This window comes from Anolis carolinensis, unplaced genomic scaffold, assembly GCF_035594765.1.
Source record: "Anolis carolinensis isolate JA03-04 unplaced genomic scaffold, rAnoCar3.1.pri scaffold_7, whole genome shotgun sequence".
Lineage (NCBI taxonomy): Eukaryota > Metazoa > Chordata > Lepidosauria > Squamata > Dactyloidae > Anolis > Anolis carolinensis.
In genome coordinates this window covers 2,986,540-3,006,326 of record NW_026943818.1, presented here as the reverse complement: position 1 = coordinate 3,006,326, position 19,787 = coordinate 2,986,540, and the positions used below count along the sequence as shown (strand labels likewise).

The 19,787-nt window shown below is 48.3% G+C and overlaps 2 protein-coding genes across 5 annotated transcripts; both read right to left on the bottom strand.

Moving 5' to 3' along the window:
• Positions 1–1,897: 1,897 nt before the first annotated feature.
• On the bottom strand, positions 1,898–9,683 carry LOC103281776 (uncharacterized). Of its 4 annotated transcripts, none has more exons than XM_008123956.3 (13): positions 8,356–9,683; positions 7,889–8,010; positions 7,742–7,796; positions 7,123–7,276; positions 6,964–7,029; positions 6,748–6,822; positions 5,352–5,405; positions 5,178–5,225; positions 4,884–4,928; positions 4,508–4,561; positions 3,391–3,462; positions 3,189–3,239; positions 1,898–2,034 (listed from the first exon to the last, which is right to left on the bottom strand). In XM_008123956.3, the coding sequence occupies exons 1-13, from the start codon at positions 8,405–8,407 to the stop codon at positions 2,001–2,003; spliced, it is 882 nt and encodes a 293-aa protein (XP_008122163.2). In that variant the 5' UTR covers positions 8,408–9,683; the 3' UTR covers positions 1,898–2,000. The 4 variants fall into 4 exon arrangements, with proteins under 4 accessions (XP_008122163.2, XP_062815204.1, XP_062815205.1 ...); XM_062959134.1 differs by having other exon boundaries at positions 5,193–5,225; XM_062959135.1 differs by lacking the exon at positions 4,508–4,561.
• Positions 9,684–9,824: 141 nt separating this feature from the next.
• tprn (taperin) lies at positions 9,825–18,766 on the bottom strand. Its single transcript, XM_008123955.3, has 4 exons — positions 16,750–18,766; positions 12,017–12,209; positions 11,537–11,664; positions 9,825–11,318 (listed from the first exon to the last, which is right to left on the bottom strand). Exons 1-4 carry the CDS (start codon positions 18,754–18,756, stop codon positions 11,256–11,258), a joined length of 2,391 nt encoding a protein of 796 aa, XP_008122162.2. The 5' UTR covers positions 18,757–18,766; the 3' UTR covers positions 9,825–11,255.
• Between the last annotated feature and the right edge of the window lie 1,021 nt (positions 18,767–19,787).

Genomic DNA, 19,787 nt, shown 5'->3' with positions numbered 1-19,787 from the left:
TTATTATTGGTATGGGAGAGTATTGGCAAGGAAGGACTCAGAAGCAGAGAGTTCCACTGTTGAACAGCTCTTGACATTATTACTACCACTACTAAGGGCTTATGGTTAAAATTGCTAGCTGTAGAAAAAGCTTAGCAATTCAAAGCCGCAAGTCGGGCTGAGCTCCCGACTGTCAGCCCCAGCTTCTGCCAACGTAGCAGTTCAAAGCATGCAATGCAAGTAGATCAGTAGGTACTGCCTTGGCGGGAAGGTAAAAGGGTGCCCCATGCAGCAAAAAAGATCGGAGATATCTACGGGCAGCAGGCTCCTCATCGTGGAAAATGGAACATGGCCGGAAGTTGAGCAGCACCTCCAGACGCCAGAGATGAAAAAGGGAAGGCCTTTACCATATCTGTGTATTGTATGTCGTTGTTCGTTGTGTAAAAAGGCATTGAATGTTTGCCTTTACATGTACTGTGATCCGCTCTGAGTCCCTCCAGGGAAATAAAGCGGAATATAAAGTGTATTATTATTATTATTATTACTACAGTACTACTACTATTAACCTGGCATCTATCAATCCCCATGGAGGCCATGGATTCATTAAGAGCCCATTATTATTATTAATACTATTCTTATTATAATATATATCAATAGTGATGGAGGCTATGGGTTCATTGAGAATCTACATCATCATCATCATTATTGTTATATTAGTATTACGTTTACGAATCCCCATGAGTGCCATGGGTTTGCTGAGTCTACTGTAGTATTATAATTATTATTATTATTATTACGTTTACCAATCCCCATGAGTGCCATGGGTTTGCTGAGTCTACTGTATCATTATTATTTACCAATCCCCATGAGTGCCATGGGTTTGCTGAGTCTACTGTATTATTATTATTATTATTATTATTATTACGTTTACCAGTCCCCATGAGTGCCATGGGTTTGCTGAGTCTACTGTATTATTATTATTATTATTATTACATTTACCAATCCCCATGGGTGCCATGGGTTTGCTGAGTCTACTGTATTATTATTATTATTATTATTATTATTATTATTATTATTATTATTATCATTATTATGTTTACCAATTCCCATGAGTGCCATGGGTTTGCTGAGTCTACTGTATTATTATTATTATTATTATTATTATTATTATTATTATTATTATTATTATGTTTACCAGTCCCATGAGTGCCATGGGTTTGCTGAATCTATTATATTATTATTATTATTTTATTGTATGACACAGCAAACAAGATAGATATGCTGGATTTCGTATGACAAAATCACAAGTCGAACACTTCCCAAGTGTCTAGGACTGTGTGATGTATTTTTGGATGATGCGCACAGATCCCAGTCTAACTGGTGGCCTTTTGCAGTTGGCAGATCGTAATTTTATCAATGTCTATTGTTTATTATTATTATTATTATTATATCATTTACCAATCCCCATGAGTTTACTGAGTCTACTGTATTGTTATCACTACCTCTGTTATTATTAACCTGGCATCTATCAATCCCAATGGAGCCATGGGTTCAGTGAGTCTATTGTGTTGTTGTAGCTATTATTATTATTATTATTATTATTATTATTATTATTATTATTATTATTATTATTATGGCATCTACCAACCCCCACGGGGCAACATAATCTACTGAATTTCAAAAAACACATTAGAATTTGTAGACATCTTTAAAGTAACCAGAATAATTATCCCTTTTAGGCCACTGCCTTCCTATAAATGGCATACAGAGGTATGGGATAACAGGCAAACTCCCCCAAAGCTCCCAAGAGCAGGAAATGCTGTAAAGTGTGTTCACTGTTAAGAGGTCAAAGCAGGCCGGTTCTGCTTAGGAATATGGAAACCATAACATTTGCAAACACCATATGAGTAAAGGAGGGGAAAAAACAAAACAAGAGATGCTTTAATGCAAAGCCGAGGCAGTCCCCATCCTGCGGGGCCCTCTCCTTCGTGTGGACAGACCATCCATGCGCTGCCCTCCTCTCATCTTATCTCTTCGTAGATATGGTTGTTCTGCCTGGAAAGGGAAGCAGAAAGTGTTGGAGTTCAACCCCACGCTGCCCAAGTCTGCAGTCCTCAATGAGGAAGAGTTAGCTTTAGAACAGGCTGAGGGTTTCCCTTCACCCATGTCTCCTGGATGACAGTTGGAATGTATCTATCTAATTTCTTCTCTCTGCTCTGCTTCTGCTCTTGTTCAGATTGGCTGTGTAGAATGGATACTTTTCTATTGCAAGCCTTTACTTTGGACTTCTACTTTTGCATCTTGGTGTGAGCTGTGCGTATGCTTATGTGTCAGGAGAGATGTAGTGTTTGGTGATTTTTCCCTCTCTTGAAACGTTAGAAGAAATGTGTGTTAGAATAGCTAAGACCCAATGCTTTAACCATTACGGAATGTAATTACAGTAGAGTCTCACTTATCCAACATAAACGGGCCAGCAGAACGTTGGATAAGCGAATATGTTGGATAACATATTTATTTGTGTGTTTTTGTATTTGATATTATTGTATGTTGGTTTTATATCTGTAAGCCACCCCGAGTCCCTCTGGGGAGATGGTGGCGGGGTACAAAAATAAAATTATTATTATTATTATTATTATAACAAGGAGAGATTAAGGAGAAGCCTATTAAACACCAAATTAAGTTATGATTTTACAAATTAAGCACCAAAACATCATGTTATACAACAAATTTGACAGTAAAAGTAGTTCAATACACAGTAATGATATGTAGTAATTACTGTATTTATGAATTTAGCACCAAAATATCATGATATATTGAAAACATTGACTACAAAAATGCGTTGGATAATCCAGAACATTGGATAAGCGAGTGTTGGATAAGTGAGACTCTACTGTAGTTATTTTTATTGTAAATAGACCTTTTGTAATTTTTACGACTCTGCATGTAAAAGCTCTAAATTCTTTACAGCCACAACCAACGGCACTTCATGCTCTGCTTGCTGTGAGCTGAATGCTCAACTACATAAGTATCCTGTTTTTCTATTTTAGATGCTCTGTTGTATTTTTGGGTAGTTTTCCATAACAACCAGAAAATTGTAACACTAACTCCCAAGGGTTTTGCATCATGAGGACTAGAAGTTCTGGAAATGTTATAGGTGGGGATTTAGAGTACTTTCTGGTGTTTGCGTCCATCAAGGAAACCTTACTCACCCTTTTGGGGACAATGTTGGCGACATGGTGGTCCCTGGGCCGCTTCCAGTTCTGCGGGAAGGGAGAAGAGTGCAAAACTGATTGTCTGGGCAGCAGATTTTTTTTTAGCCTCTTATTCTAACGAAGAGGTTCTGGAGAACCCCCAAATTCTTGCTGCTGCTCTGAATAAAAGGACAAAATGGGTAATGGAACCCAAACTTACAGAGAGGTTGGATGGGAGTGATCGATATTCATGTACTTCTCCGCACTCATGTACCTCTTCTCCAAAGGAGGCCTGGAAGAAGAAGGACGCAAGGGATTATATTGCAATAATATATAATAATATAACACATTGTATATACATATAATATTCATAATGTTATATTGTAGTACGATATACAGTAGAGTATCACTTATCCAAGCTAAACGGGCCAGCAGAAGCTTGGATAATAAGGAGGGATTAAGGAAAAGCCTATTAAACATCAAATTAGGTTATGATTATACAAATTAAGCACCAAAGCATCATGTTATACAACAAATTTGACAGAAAAAGTAGTTCAATACGCAGTAATGTTATGTTGTAATTACTGTATTTATGAATTTAGCACCAAAATATCACGATATATTGAAAACATTGACTACAAAAATGGCTTGGATTATCCAGAGGCTTGGATAAGCGAGGCTTGGATAAGTAAGATCTACTGTAATACTAATAATACAATATAATAATATATTAAAGATAAAGGTTTTCCCCTGATGTTAAGTCCAGTCATGTCTGACTCTGGGGTGTGGTGCTCATCTCCATTTCTAAGCCGAAGAGCCGGCGTTGTCCGTAGACACCTCCAAGGTCATGTGGCCACTGGCATGACTGCATGGAGCGCAGTCATGCCAGTGTTTTTGAACTGCTCGGTTGGCAGGAGCTGGAGCTAACAGTGGTTGCTCACGCCGCTCCCAGGGATTGAACCTGGGACCTTTCGGTCTGCAGCTCAGTGCTTTAACGCACTTTGCCACCGGGGCTCCTAATAATATATTATATATTATATATTTACATGTAATATTACTAATAATACTACAATATATTGATACAGTACAATATAGTAATTTATTGCCAGTATTGTACTATGCTAATAATATAATATTATATGTAAATTTAATTTGTAAGCTGCTCTGAGTCCCCTTGGGGGTTAGAAGTGCAGGATATAAATGTAGTAAACAAACAAATAAATAAATAAGGGAGGGGTTGCGAGGGAGAAAATGGTCACGGGGCCCGGACATGGGGAATTGCGGAGGACCGATCTCTGCACATGCTCAGGGGCCACCTTTCCCTCCCAGCGACTCACGTGGAAAGAGGCAGCACTCGCTCAGGGCTGATGTACCCCGTCTCTACGGTTGTCCTGGAAAGGCAAGGAAGGGAGGCTCAGCCCTTCTGCTTTTCCTTCAGTTTGCCCAGCTGGCCCTTTCCACCACCGCTGCCCCCCATTTCCATCTCTGCTTTTTCTGACTACAGTTCCCAGCAACTGCTCCTGCTGGGGATTCTGGGACCTACAGTCACAGCATTTCCCAAATGCTAGACCTCCCCAGCCCCATGTTTGAAGGTGTTGTGGTTCCCAGATTAGTAGCAAGATATCTATCTATCTATCTATCTATCTATCTATCTATCTATCTATCTATCTATCCAACCAAGAAGAGGCCTCCCACTTCCTTGTTCATACTGACTTAGGTTCCATTGGCTTCAGGTTCTGGTAACTGGCCTCTTGGCTTCTGAAATCACAAGGAAAAACAGGACTTTAACTCCATAGGGTCTGGAGCCCAAACTGGTTACGAAAACCCAAATGCAGATCAATAGGAAGTTTGGACTTCAATAGCTGTATTAGGAGCCCCACTAAGGAACCAAATAAAGCCTTAAAGTCTAAGTTCAAATGGGTGCAGGAAATCATTAGGATATTCATTCATTTAGCCATCCAGCCAACCATCCAAGAAGAGGCCCCCCAGTTCCTTGTTGTTACTGACTTGGATTCCACTAACTTAAGGTTCTGGTAGGTCATCTCCCGAGGGCTTCTGAAATCACAAGGAAAAAGAGGACTGGAGTCAAAATATGGGAAGCAATGAAGCAAAAGTCAAAACACTTGACTGGGAAGATTCCTCTTAAAGGAGGATGTCCGTTCTCCCTTTGCTCTTGCTCACCTGGGCCCGGGGTGCAGCTCACTGGCATTCAGGTAGACCCCTTGCGTATCTCGCCTGGAAGGACACAAAGGCAGAGAAAAGAGGACAAGGCCATGTTTCTGGCCAAAGAATGGCCAAGGGCTGTGAGAGACCTTTAAGGCCGACCCATTGATCTCAGCATGAGCTCTCAAGAAGCAAGACAATCTCCACAAAAGCTCAGGATGAAATATAGCAGGTTCTTCTCGGCCCCTTCTGTCCACCCAGCTGGGATATTGGTGCCTCACAGGAAAGTATGTTGATACAAGTCTTCTTCTCTGAAGGTCTTAAAGCAGAGGCTGTAGGGCATCTGTTGGGAGGGCTTGGATGGTGTCTTATTTGATGGCAGAAGGGTTGGACTGGGTGGCCTTTGGGGCCCCCCGCCTATTGAACGCCCTCCCAAACGAAATTAGACAGGCTCCCGCCCTCCTGTCCTTCCGAAAGAGAACAAAAACGTGGCGATGGGATCAGGCATTTGAGCATGAGTAGCAGCAGAATCACGATATGAATATACAGTAGAGTCTCGCTTATCCAACGTAAACGGGCCGGCAGAACGTTGGATAAGTGAATATGTTGGATAATAAGGAGAGATTAAGGAAAAGCCTATTAAACATCAAATTAGGTTATGATTTTACAAATTAAGCACCATAACATCATGTTATACAACAAATTTGACAGAAAAAGTAGTTCAATACACAGTAATGCTATGTAGCAATTACTGTATTTACGAATTTAGCACCAAAATATCATGATGTATTGAAAACATTGTCTACAAAAATGCGTTGGATAATCCAGAACGTTGGATAAGCGAGTGTTGGATAAGTGAGACTCTACTGTATAACTCACTGATAGACCCCCACCTGGACATGAAAAGCGCCTTAAATGTTTATTTAAATGTACAATTATGCTGTTTTTAATGTATATTTTAATTTTTAAATTTGAAAGACTTTTAAATTTGATGTAAACTGTTTTTCTGATGTATATGGTTGTATTGTAAGCCGCCCTGAGTCCCCTGATGGGTGAGAAGGGCGGGGTAGAAATGATGTAATAATAATAATAATAATAATAATAATAATAATAATAATAATAATAATACATCACACAGTCCTAGACACTTGGGAAGTGTTCGACTTGTGATTTTGTGATATGAAATCCAGCATATCTATCTTGTTTGCTGTGTCATAATATAATAATAATAATAATAATAATAATAATAATAATAATAATAATAATAACAACAACAACAATTAAGGAAAGTGAAGCACCATGGGACAAAGTGGTCATTGGCTAAATGAGAACATGGTGTGATTTTCCTAGTTGGGAGCAGGATCGGGGCAGGTGGGGGGTGAAAGAGGGCTTGGGGCAGAGAAGGGGCACTCACGGGGAGGCCGGCTGGATCCGCTCATATCCGTAGGTCTGCCTTGACAACCTGAAGCTGTTGTCTGGGCGAGGAGGCCTGCAACCAGAAGCAAAGGCAGGGCTGAAAGGCAACACAAGGGACCCCCAACTGCCCCATATCTGGATGGGGTGAATGGCCGTGTCAAGCCCCCTTCAGGAAAGGCCTGGAGCCCCCCCGACCTGGGCTTGGGCCACTTACGGGACAGGAGGGGCCCGCCTCCGAGGATGCGACGGGTGGCCCGCCTTCTCCTCTTTCTCCTTCTTCCTGGGAACCAAGAGGGAGAAGGAAAGGCCTGAGATCAGAAAGGGGACACCAAACCCAAGGGCCACTCTGGCAGGGGAGGGTTCCCAGACTTACTTATTTGTCCTCACCACCCAGCACAAGAACCAAATGACCGCCGCCAGGAGGAGGACAGTGGGGAGGAAGGCCAGGAAAGCCAAGGTGGCCACCAGGGCCACCACCGTGCTTTCGGACATCGTCGGCGGGCACTGGCAGTCGTCTTGGATTGGCACTGCAACACAAGAGGCAGCGGAGGAAGGAAGGGAGGGAAAAAGGAAGGGGGATGGAGCAAACGAGTGAGCAAAGGAAGGAAAGGGAGGGAGGGTGGGAAGAAGGAAAGGACGGAAGGAAGGAGCTGCATGGCTCAGTGCTGCTTTGCATGACCACGAAAGCAACCAAAGTGTCCTGGCCCTCGGCCATCCCATGTCTGCTGAACAGCTTCCAAAGGAGGGGAGCCCACTTGTTAAGGTTACCTTCACTGTTTGAAATAGGTCAAATCACCCCTGGGACCACCACAAATGGGAGCTCTGAATCTGTATGGTTTGGAAGACAGCCATGGGAAACAAGACCTCCTCTGCCCAAAGCTGTGCAGAGTGTGAACCCAGAGGAACCCAAAGGCCAGATCTGATCTCTGTCACCAATCTCAGCCACAGAGGCAAGTTTCCTATCTGAATGCCAGGTGCCAGGTGGGCCTTACCTTCGAAGGAGTCATGCCGATGCCCGACACGGCTGTCTCCAGAGTCTTCTGGATACTGTGGACAAGAAGTTGTGTGAGTTCTGTGCCAGACTCTCTTTGGGCAGAGAGGGCCCATGTATCAAGGAACGGCCAGATCCCTGGGCTCACCTTCCGGATGGCTCTCCGGACAACGTCCCCATGGCCCTCTGCGCCGCTCTCATTGAAACTGTCCAGCCGGAGGTCCGAGCCGTGAGACTGAGCTTTGGGTCTCTCTTCCTTGGTGGTTTCCACTGGGAAGCAAAGGAATCAGAGGAACCCGCTCTGAGTGAGGATTGGGCCCATGTCAAGAGACGTCCCGTATCCTTCCCACCTTGCTTCGGTCTTGGCGCCCTGTAATCTGCCACCGGCCCATAAAAACAAATGCTAACAATATAGAAAGTGGGAACCATTTAGAGACTTGTGATTAGATAAAAAGAGCGAGGCAGGATGGAAACTACAAACCAAGGCTGTCGACAATGGCACCCTCCCGGTCACATATCACAAAGGGAAAGCTGCTCTAACTCTTTTTTAGCAGCAGGATAATAATAAAAGGAAGAAGAAGAAATGCCCAGCTGCTCGCTGGCTGCAAGACTCACAGGAAGACGAAGCTGCGATGCAGAGGAAGACTATGCAGGTCAGGTGCATCATGGCAGTCCTTCGCCTAAGGATCCCTCATGCCTTCCAAGGAGCCTCTGCGGCTAAGGGACAGTCGGTCAGGCCAGCGGGTGGGGGGGACAGAGCCTTGCAACAGGGATTCTGGAGCAGATTGTGAGGTCACAGAGCCACGGAACGCTCCCCTCCAGTGGCCGGCCCTCCCCGTGGGAGAAGTGAAGAAATGAGTCTCTTTCTTAGGGGGAAAGAGATGGCGTTCATTGAGGGCCTTCAAAGGTTCCAAACAGCTCTGACCCTTGGGATGCTCTTCCTGGTGTTTGGGTGGCATCTCTTTTCCTGGCATTGGAAACCGTGACTCCACAGCAGCAGCAACGCAAGCCTTGCTCATTCCTCCTCCGTGGGACATACTTTTGCACACTTTGTGCTCCTGAGGTTCAACGGACCACCACAGTAGCATCAGTCAAAAGGGGAAATGGGCCCCAACAGAGCCAGGCTGGTCCACAAAAAACACCAATGGCTGAGCATCCATATGACTGCCATTTCCAATTGATCCACACCACCCTTTATGTAAGCAACCCCAGCGCACTTTCCCAGGAGTCCAAAGCCAGCCTGGGATTGGGGCTTTTGAAATAGCAGGGCTTAACGCATGGCTTAGAAATAGCTCTGATTATCACCGGCATTAGCGGAGCCGGCTATTTCAGAAGAAGCCTGGGCTAAAGGCACTGCTAGGCTCTGGCAGAAACCCAGGGATTCTTGTCCCATTTGGGGAATGGGGGGCAAACAGCTTGGCAGTGACTGAATAGCTGCCCTTCAGGCCTTGCAAGTACAGTAGAGTCTCACTTATCCAACACTCGCTTATCCAACGTTCTGGATTATCCAACGCATTTTTGTAGTCAATGTTTTCAATATATCGTGATATTTTGGTGCTAAATTCATAAATACAGTAATTACTACATAGCATTACTGCATATTGAACTACTTTTTCTGCCAAATTTGTTATCTAACATGATGTTTTGGTGCTTCATTTGTAAAATCATAACTTAATTTGATGTTTAATAGGCTTTTCCTTAATGCCTCCTTATTATCCAACATATTCGCTTGTCCAACATTCTGCCGGCCTGTTTATGTTGGATAAGTGAGACTCTACTGCAGAAGGGGATCGAAATCAGTCACCTCTGAGCCCCCTCCCACCGTATGTTGGTTGGATCCTACAATATTCCCGCGCAATGTATGGCCAATGGTGCTTGAATAATGACTGCATCCTGTGGGCCCTTGTTTTCCATAAGGCTTCTTCTCGTTCTTTTTGGTCAAACAGATAAAAACAAGGCAGAATATGGACCCTGGAAAGGAGGAGAGGGAAGGATTTGCCCAGCAGTCCTTTCCCTTTTAAGGCCCGGTTTCTTTAGCCTAAACGTGTGGGATTTTAGCACCCAAAAAAGCCACAAGTAGCCAGTTGTGAAGCAATCACTTGTGTAGTTTAATGAGCTTTGGAAGCACAAAGTGAAACCATCCAAAGAGGGGAAGTGAGGGGGGGAAGTGGACCCCTGTGCCGCCGTTTTGGCCCCTCCAGCCAGACCCAGCAACAGCGGCCGGCTGAGCGTGCGGGGCAGAGGCCCTTCCCTGGCCACACTTCTCCTGCAAATACATTATCATTGTCGTTGTTATTATCAAGTGCAAAAATACAGAACGTTTTACAACCCACCACAGAGAGAAATCAGCTTTGATTCGACAGATCCTAATTGAAGGAAATACACACATAGTAGGTTTCAGAGCAAAAATCGGGGTCCTTTGGGAGTCGGCCGAGGTCGGTCCCTGGCAGGCAGAACATAGATGCCGACTGAGTTTCCTGCACTGAGGGCTAAAGGGGCGCTAAGGCTACAGTACTGAATCTTGCTTCCACAACCTGAATATTATCAACAACGTTTCAGCTGTTTCTGGAGAACGTGGAAGCAAGAGGTCATTATTGCAAAGTGGGGAAGGGGGGAACAGGCCGGAGACCCACGGGATCCTCCACACCGGAATCAGTGGGATTGACCCAACAGCGGAGTGGTCTTGGCTTTGAGGGCCATGGCTTTGGGAGAGGACTGGCAGCATCCCTAATCCCCAGACACAGACTTGGAGGCGTTTGGACAAGAGCTTGGCCAGTGCCCAGAGGGGCATATTGGGGCGAAAGAGAGCCAGCTAACCAGAGGAGCAACTACTCCCAGCCCCTTTTTACCAAAACCCTGTGACAGCTGATGGATCCAGATGTGTTATGTGTGCAAGCATGCACCACAAACACTCAGCTCCACAGAGAAGTGGTCCACGCTGCTACAAGGCCTACCCCAGCCCCTGCGCCCTCACTGACGTCATGTTTGTTACAGCACCTGAACGTAAGGGGACCCAGGCAGGGCTGGAGTTTGGCTATGCCCACGTCAGAGACACGGAGGGCCGCTCTTGTCCTTTTCTTGTGCTCACCAACGCAGGCAACGTCAGGCTTTGCGCACAAGAGGAGTCCAAACATTCACCAATATGGGGTTTTCCAGCTATCAAAGCACAGCTTGTCTGCTTGGACTCAGCACCAGCTCAACTGCCCCATTCGAATGCTGCTGGTAGCTGTATTCCGAGAAATCTCAAAACCAGCAGCAGGGAAGTAACTCGCTCAGACCTGCATCCATCAAGGAGACTTGCTTTCAAAGCTGGTCTGAAGACAGAACTATTAAGGCAACGGGCAGAAAAGAGGTGAGCTGCCTCCAAGCAAAGGATGCCTGAGCATCCGCTGAAAGTATGAGACGCCCCCCTTCGCATTCACAAGGGAAAAGACGGTCCAACCCTTCCATTTTTTTCTGGAGTGACCCAAGGCCTCCGCAGGTCTCTCTGCTCAGCACCAAGTGAGGCTGGGAAGTCAGAAGTAAAGGGCAGGTTCACTACTGAAGTCGGAGAGGCTGTCCGTGTCGGCTGGGGTGAGCTGCAAAGAGACAAGAGGAAAGGCATAAAGCCTTTTCTTATTCTTCCAGGGAAGGGAAGAATGGCCTTCCCAGTGACACACAGCTGGACGGCCATGGTCTCACCTCTGCTCTTTGATGAACCTGGGAACCGTCTGCAGCCTTTTTGCTAAGTGTGCCCCTTGGCTCCTTCTCCTCCACCCCATGTTCTTCTGCAAAAATGATGAGAAGCAGGCCTTACCATGTCTTGGAGGACCAGCTGGTCAGCATCTCGTGGAAAGGCCCCTGGACTTGGAGGTGCCCCCTCCTGCTGCTTCTCCTGCCACTTGCCGAATTCCAGGGAGTGCTTTGGGGTGTAACTGGATAAACCTACAAAGAAAGGGCAAATGGCTTTATTGAGGAGAAATGGAGGGGGGCTAGTAGAGGAGATGGCTGATTCTAGCCCGGGCCTTCTCTCCGGCGACTGGGGGCCCCTTGGTGACTCTAATCCAGAGCCCAAATTGTGTCTCGCCTGCAGTGTGCGTGTAACCTCCACTTTGCAAGTAAAAGTGTTGCAAAATGAAGCCTGTCTCAAGAGCAAGGGTCCCCAAGATGAACTGTTGGGAAAGCTCTGCTCTAATCCCTTCCTGCAGCAAGTGCTTCGCCTCAGCATTCCTCCAGTCAACAAGGAAAATATCAGAAAATATCCAGGCCCTTCCTTCCATAGGACTGTGAGCTCTACCTGAGTTGGTGGTGTTTGGGTGCCTGGTGCCGGTGGCGCGAGGGATGAAGAGCGCTAGCGGGGCCTCATCCACCTCCGTGGCATATTCTTCTTCCTCTTCCTCTTCCTCCTCCTCCTCTTCCTCCACCAAAGAGCTCTCAGAGGGATACTCAAACATGGTCTGCAGGCTGGACTCGTTGAAGGAAATCTTCATCTGCAACAAGCAAGAAGGGCATCCGCTTTGCCACTCACGAAAACATCCCGCAGCAATCCGACCCTTAGAAGCAGAGCCACCCAACTCCAAATCTGAACTAATGGCCCACTTTTTTCTCTGTGAAAGGGACTGAAAATATGGGGAAGATTTGGAAAACTTCTGGACCACTTTGGGGATAGAACTGAACTGCCTTTCTCTCCAGAAAAGCCCTGAATCAACACAAAGAGGTTGAAAGTACACTCAGATCTAGGCCATGAAAGCAAGGCAAACCTTCTCTCATTCAAATTATGAAGAGACCCCTCAGACCTGTGCTAAACCACACCCAAGTGAGTCCACAATGGGGCTCTCAGATGCTTCCAAGGACAAGAACCTGTGCCCTTCTCAGACTTAAGAGACACACACATGAACTACGGTGGCTTCCAAGAGCCTGCAGAGACTGGCCAGGAGCAGAAGCCAAACCATGCCTGGCACTCCCTCCTTTCTATAAGCCTGGGCTACTTCATTTCCTGTTCACACCTTCTTCCTCGTAACTTCGTTTTATTGCCTTATTCTTATATCAACACACATTCAAACCAACGGGCTGATCCAGGGAGGAAAGGAAGAACAAAGCCTTTTCATTAGCAAGTGCAAGCCTCTCTCCTTCAAGTGCCAACAGGTCCAGTGCCATCTCAGCCAAAACCAATCCTCCTTGTTTTGTTTTTGCAATGCAGGGCTCTCACAGGACAAAGTGACCCCAGTTTTAGCCTAAGCTGTGGCTATGAACATGCGCTGAGGTCTGGACATGGGGCCACCAAAACAGAATCAGCACCGGGATGATAGTTCTCGCTGCACCGTTGCTCTGAGGCCGCTGACCTACTGAGAGGGACATTCAATAGCTGCAGCCGGGAGACGAAGGGGTTGCCGCCTCTGGCTGAAATTCCACTCCTGAGGCCTGCCTTGATTTCGGCCTGGTGTTTAACTCAGTTGCAGCCTTCCTCCAGACCAGCCCTGGAGCCAGTTGACAGGGAAGGTGTTAGGGGAGCCGGCCTGAGAACAGAGGAGAGCACGTTGCGAGAGCTCTATTCTGGTCCATGAGATGAGGCCATTCCTCTGCAGAAATGCAGTCAACAGATTTGGCCTCAACAACACATCCGCAAGACTCGTGCTCTGGGCTTGGAACAATTATTTCAAATAAACAGATCATAATGAATACAGCAGCAGCCCAAGACTGCTTGGTTGCATCCCTGTCTCCAGCCTTGGGTACCATTCCCATTCCGGCAGAATTAAGTCTCCGTTTAGCAAGCAAGGTATGCAAATTTAAGTAGATTTGCCACATGGTCTGCCAAAGAAAGTTCCGGCTGCACCCCGCCTTCTGCTTAACATGCAGCCTCACCCAGGAAATACAGCACTGGACAAAAGGGGCCTGCAATCCATGCACAATTCCCTGTGGAAATCCCCCTTTTCAAAGCATGGCGCCAGAGTGTTTCTAGCCCTGTCGCTCCCTGGGAAGGAGCCTCTGGTGTAACCTGGGCTCCTGGGTCCAGTCCCAAAGCACCACATGCCATGCTGACCAGCCCTTCAAAATCAACATGACGGAGCACATAGTAAACACAACCCACCTCTGATCAGAACTAGAGAAATAGTTCCTCAATTACACTCCAATTTAAATAAGCACTCCTGCTGAAATTGCTCTGTGACAATATTAATCCTGGTCTTCAGGAACAAAAAGGACTTGCCCCAAGCTCTCTGGCTAAATTTCTGCATAGACAAAAGGCTCTTATCAATGGAAGACACCAGAATTAGCCACATAACATCCATCAGAGTCAAGAAGGAACTTCCAGAGATCCAGGCATCACATACTCTTGTTATTCTCAGTAGCTCATTGAATCAATGGGATATAGCTATGTGTTGATTCACCATTGAACAGTGGCGTCAATAGGTCTACTTTAGTTGAGATGAACCAACCGACACCAGGAAAAAGGCTTAGGGACAGGTTCACACTTTATCCATCTAGTAAAGTTGATTGCAATCCACAAAAGCTGGTTCCAGAAGACTAAGTCTAAAAACTGTCATAAGAGCTTGCTTCATTACCAAAAAAGACCTCAATTTGAGGAGATACTGGACCACTTCTGATGCTCCAATAACAAATTCCCTCTGTGCTTTTGCTTTAGCTGTTTACACTCCACTAAAAGTAATCTTCCTACGTTTTCCCCAAGCTAATCCTCCCTGGAGGCAGCAGTCTGCCTCCTAAGCCCCTGGCAATGGCCACCTTTGCTGGGAAGAGAGGGAGCAAATGCCACCCAGCTCCCTTCCATTCCGCTGCCCTTGCCCTCCCTCCTTCGCAGCCACCTGAGCTTTCAGGCCCAGAGCCAGGAGGCAACGGCTTGGGTGCAAGGAACATAAGAGCGACACAATGGCCATTCAGTTGCAGGTTTCCCTCTTCCTTCTTTTATTCACAGAGCGGATATAAATAGCATCAGGCGGAACAAGAGGGAAGCCTTGTAATGGCAGCCACAGAAAAAGGGCAGGTGAATGAAAGAGTGGATGCTAAAGACTACAGAGAAGCGTGAGTTGTAGTCCTGGAATCTGCCTTATCAACACCCCAATCCTCAAGAACAACATGCCATGATTGCAAGATCCAGCCACGAAAAGAGGGTTTGGACAGCGGAGTCCTAGAGTACAAAGATGTCCAATAATCCTCCAGCCATAAGCAAGGTGTAGAACCAAATGGCTGGCTTAAGATTTCACTCCTATCCTTCGAGAGTCTAAATTATGACACCTTATCCTCTTTGATGCCCCAGTTTCCCCTCTTGCTTTCCTTCCGCCTGTTTCTCATTAGGCAAGAGTTGTGGCAATGACACGCATCTGGAGGAAATGGATGGAGTCTGCTAAACCGAGACTTCGTCACACAAACACACCTCTGTTGTCACAGAAACCACACCTGCTGCTGGCTAGATAAGAACAATAAAGCGATCCACTGCCAGCTGGTCGGCCTGTGAGTACAGTCACCTTGCAGCACCCAGGCAGCCATTCAAAAGGACGAAGCCATACCATGTATGGGGGACTACATGTCGCCTGGAGACAAACCAATGGATTTCACAGTTTATTTTAACACTCAGAGATAGCTTTACCAGTTCCTTCCTCTGAAATAGAGCCTGCCTTAGCAGGCATTTGTCAGCAATCTCCTGGAGCTGGCATTCGGCCAAAGCTGACCCTGCTTAGCTTCCAAGATTAAATGGGATCTGGTGTCTTTATAGGATATCTAGGCCTCCATAAAATTAACAGCTATGCTTATGCCTTCCAGCAGAAGTTCTGCTTGGGGCAATGCTTGGAATCTAACTGCATCTCTATTCAGCCCCTGGAAATAAAAAAATAGACTGGTGGGGGTGTCTTTACCTCCCCTTAGAAAGTTCAGCCAAAGACACAAGAGCTCTAGAAACACACAGAAAGACACAGGTCATAACCATGTGGAACTGGAGCAAGCAGCAGCCTCAAGACCTCTCTCCTTCTGATGCCCAGACAGGGCTGTTGATGCTTCTAGTAGCATCTTGGACCAAAGCACAGCTCAGCAATGGCTCTTTCTGGGCCCCATTGTCACCCATTCCTGGCACAGGGACAGCTTCAGCATGCCTGCAACCAATGGGAACGGAGCCAAGCCATTGTACAGAGGTTTGGAAGGTTCCAGGAAACCCACTTAATAAGTGGCAGTGACAGATTATGCAAATGCCACCCCGAGAATCATTATAGGAAAGAGCGTTTGTGCATCTTCACACTTGAGGAATTTTGAGTGGAAAGGTCCAGAGGAAACACAGCAGATTCCTGGTCCGCACTGAGAGGCAAAGTGGCAACCATGGCCCTAACTGGAACCTGAGATGATTCTCTAAGTCCTGCCAGCCTAGAAATTATATAAAATCGCAGCTGCACAAGTGACTCAATGAACTTCAAAGGGAAACACCTGGTGCAGGAGAGGCCCTCTGTTTTCCCACCAGTCCCTGAGCAGCACATGTTCGGACTCATTTTACTAGCACATAAAGGCATTCTCTTTACCCGATAAATGCAAGAATCCCACTGTGGGCCCAGATATGCACAGCTGTGTCAACATGAAGGTTGGCTTTCCCCAGCTGGTGTCTGTAGAAAAGAGTTTGGTCACAGAAATACTAATCTGGGTCAGAAAGGTGCCAAGTTGGCTGGATGAGACACCAAAAGATGAAAGGGCAGATACTGCCCGTGGGAGAGATCAAGGAAGTTGGCTATTCTGAACTTTGACCATTTCCTGTCAGTCAGATGAGCCAGAAGGGGCCAGGGCAGGCCGGAGGAAACCTGAATGAACTTTGGGCACTGCAAGTGAGGAAATGAAATAATACGTTGCCCTGTTCCACTTATATTTGTACACACACAATTTGCTTATTTTAGGTGTGTTTACACTAATACCTTGAAGACATACAGTTATGTTCACTGGACTCTCTGCAATGTCAGAGACTGAGAGAGAGTGAAGTTGATCATTTACAGCACATTAGAGCCACTCAGGCTTGACTGGGCGAAAGGCCTCTCCTCCAAGTACCTTCTTCCGCTGGGAGCCGGATTTGCTCATGCAGGACTTGTCCAGGGAGAGGTAGCCACCGATGACCTCGATCTCGTGGACGGTGGGGTAGCGCTTCTTGCGGAGGTGGCCCAGCTCCAGGTGAGGGGCCCGGGCCTTGCCCTCCTCCTCATCCTCCTCCTCCGGCAACCAGGCTCTGTGGAAGGTCTCCAGTCCGGCCGCGGGGGGTTTCCTCTTGGGCACGACGGTGAAGGTGTTGCCGTTCTTCGGGGGGAAGGCCAGAGGGGTCCTGCACAGGGACGCCACTGCGGCCTCCTCCATCTCCAGGCCGCCTTCGAGCAGCACGTCAAAGCCCTCCAGCCTGGGGCTCAGGACTCTCAGCGGGGGCAAGGAGCCCGGCTCTGGCTCCAGAAGGTCCTCGTCGATGCATGTCACCGGCACCGGGGTCTCGGACTGCTTCTCGGGGACGTGTGCGGGATCGGGATCCGGCAGCTTCCTCCGCGGCACGAAGAGGAAGGAGTTGCGGGAGTTGAGCCTGAGGCTGGCCAGCGCCTGGGCCTGCAAATCGTGAGCCGGGATGGCGGCCAGGTCCGGCTTGGGGGCGGGGCGGATTTCGAAGGCACCGTTGCCGTTGTTGTTGAGTGGCAGCGTGGTGGCACTGCTGTCGGGACTGGCACTGCTGTCTGCAAGGGGGGCTTCGGGGCTCTTCTCGGGCTTTGGCTTCCAGGGGCTGGCGGGGCTTGGCGGAGATGGCACTGGCGGGGCGCTGGCAGCCGGAGCCCCGTGAGCCCCACAGTTCCTGGGCAGGGTGGCGGGCTCCTCGTCCTCCTCCTCCCTCTCCTTCTCCTGGGGCTCCAGGGGCCCATTGCTGAGCACGGCCGGCGGGTGGCTGGGGAGGCGGAGGTGCCCCCGAGGGTTCACCGTGAAGGAGTTGGCCCCGATCTTCTGCACAAAGCCCCGGGCGGGGGGCGGGAGGCCGCCATGGGGTGGGGAGTGGGGGGGCAAGCGGGGCTCCTCCGAGGGAGACTTTGGCACCACCGCTGGGCCCGCTTCCGCCCCCGCGGCCCCTCCGCCACGCCACCAGGCCCTGTTCCCACGGGGGCCCCTCCGCTGGTCGAACTTCTGCAGCAGGCGGCTGACCCTGCCCGGCTCGGGGTCCGGCTCCTTCTCCTGCTCCTTCTCCGGGGGGTCCGGGGGCCGTGGCTCGTAGATGACCACCTCGGAGGCGCGGATCTCAGTGACCCGGGAGCCACTGCGGGCCAGGAGGGCGCGGAGGGGGTCCTGCTGTTGTTGTTGATGCTTCCAAAGGGGGCGGGGCGAGTGCGACGCCCCGCCCCCTGGAGAGCCGGCAGAGGCCCCGCCCCCTGGCTTCCCCTCAGGGCCCTTCTCCTGGGACTCGATGATGAGGATGTTGTCGGCGCGGATGGTGCGGATGCCCGGCATGGAGCCGTAGAGCTCCAGCAGCTGGGCCAGGGCGGGCGCCTCGGCGGGCTTGGGCGGGGAAGGGGGCCTGGGCGCGGGCGGAGGGGCCCGGGGCCCGCTGGTCCTCCTCCTCCGCCGCCGCCGCTCGCTCTCCAGGCGCATGAAGGGGTTCTCCCGCAGCGGGCCCAGGCTCTCCGCCACCACCAGCCGCTCCTCCTCCTCCTCCGCCTCCCGCTTCCCTTCGGAGCCGGGCGGCCTCGCCGTCGGAGCGCCTCTCGGAGGCAGCTCCAGCCCGGCCGCCAGCTTGGCCCGCTTCCGCTCCAGGATGGCCTGCTTCCATGCCGGCAGCCCGGCCGAACTCATGGCGCCTGAGGGAGAAGACAGCAGCGAGGGAGGGAGCCAAGACGCGGCCGCCCGCCGCCCTCTCCTCAGGGAGACTGACCCTCTCCGGCTTGGTCCGGCGAAAAGGGGGCGGGCCCCAGGGAGCGTCGCCGCTGGCCATTGGGGAGCATCCCCCAGGCGGCGGCGCCCATTGGCTGGGAGGCAAAGCGGCTCTTTGAGGCACACCCGATTGGATAAAACCATCGTGTCCTTCAGGCAGGGCATTTCGCCGTCGCCTGAGGAGGCGGCACAGGTGATTGGCTCAACCGCTATGGCCCGCCCTTGCTCTTTTGATTGGTGGCCTTCGCTGAGGGGCGCGCATTCATTGGTCAATCAGGGGAAGGGCCCACAACAGAGAAAAAGCCGGCTAAGAATGTGCCTTAGGGGGTGGGGCTTCAGGGACAAGGACCAATTAGTAGAGAGAAACACCAGCATGGCTTGGAATTACGAGCCGCCATTGGATGAGCATTCCCTTCGTCTTGTGTTGGGCAAACAAGCCAGAGGTTTGTATACTCCCGCCCTTCTCATATGCTCCGCCTATCGGCTGTCATCTATGTCAATCAAAGAATGGAGGTGGATTAGTGCGCTTGCTTTCCTGCTATTGGTCAAAACCCCTGTCTATCGAGTATTATATTAGAGTCTCGCTTATCCAACATTCTGGATTATCCAACGCATTTTTGTAGTCAATGTTGTTCATTACATCGTGATATTTTGGTGCTAAATTTGTAAATACAGTAATTACTACATAGCATCACTGCACATTGAACTACTTTTTCTGTCAAATTTGTTGTTAAACATGATGTTTTGGCGCTTAATTTGTAAAATCATAACCTAATTTAATGTTTAATAGGCTTTTCCTTAATCTCTCCTTATTATCCAACATATTCGCTTATCCAACGTTCTGCCGGCCCATTTACGTTGGATAAGCGAGACTCTACTGTATATTATTTATTTATTACATTTATGTCCCGCTCTTCTCACCCCAAAGGGGACTCAGAGCGGCTTACAAATCAAATGAACATACAATATATTATTAGCATAGCACAATAAAAGTGTTAAATTACTATATTGTACTATATCGTTATGTGGTAATATTATTAGTAATATTAAATTGAATATATAATATATAATTAATATTATTGTATTGTATCATTAGTAGTATAATAATGCATTCCAATATTTATTTCAATGAGGATTTCCATTCCTGCTTCAATAGCCAGGATGGAGTGACTCCCACTCAACAGGAATATTATTTG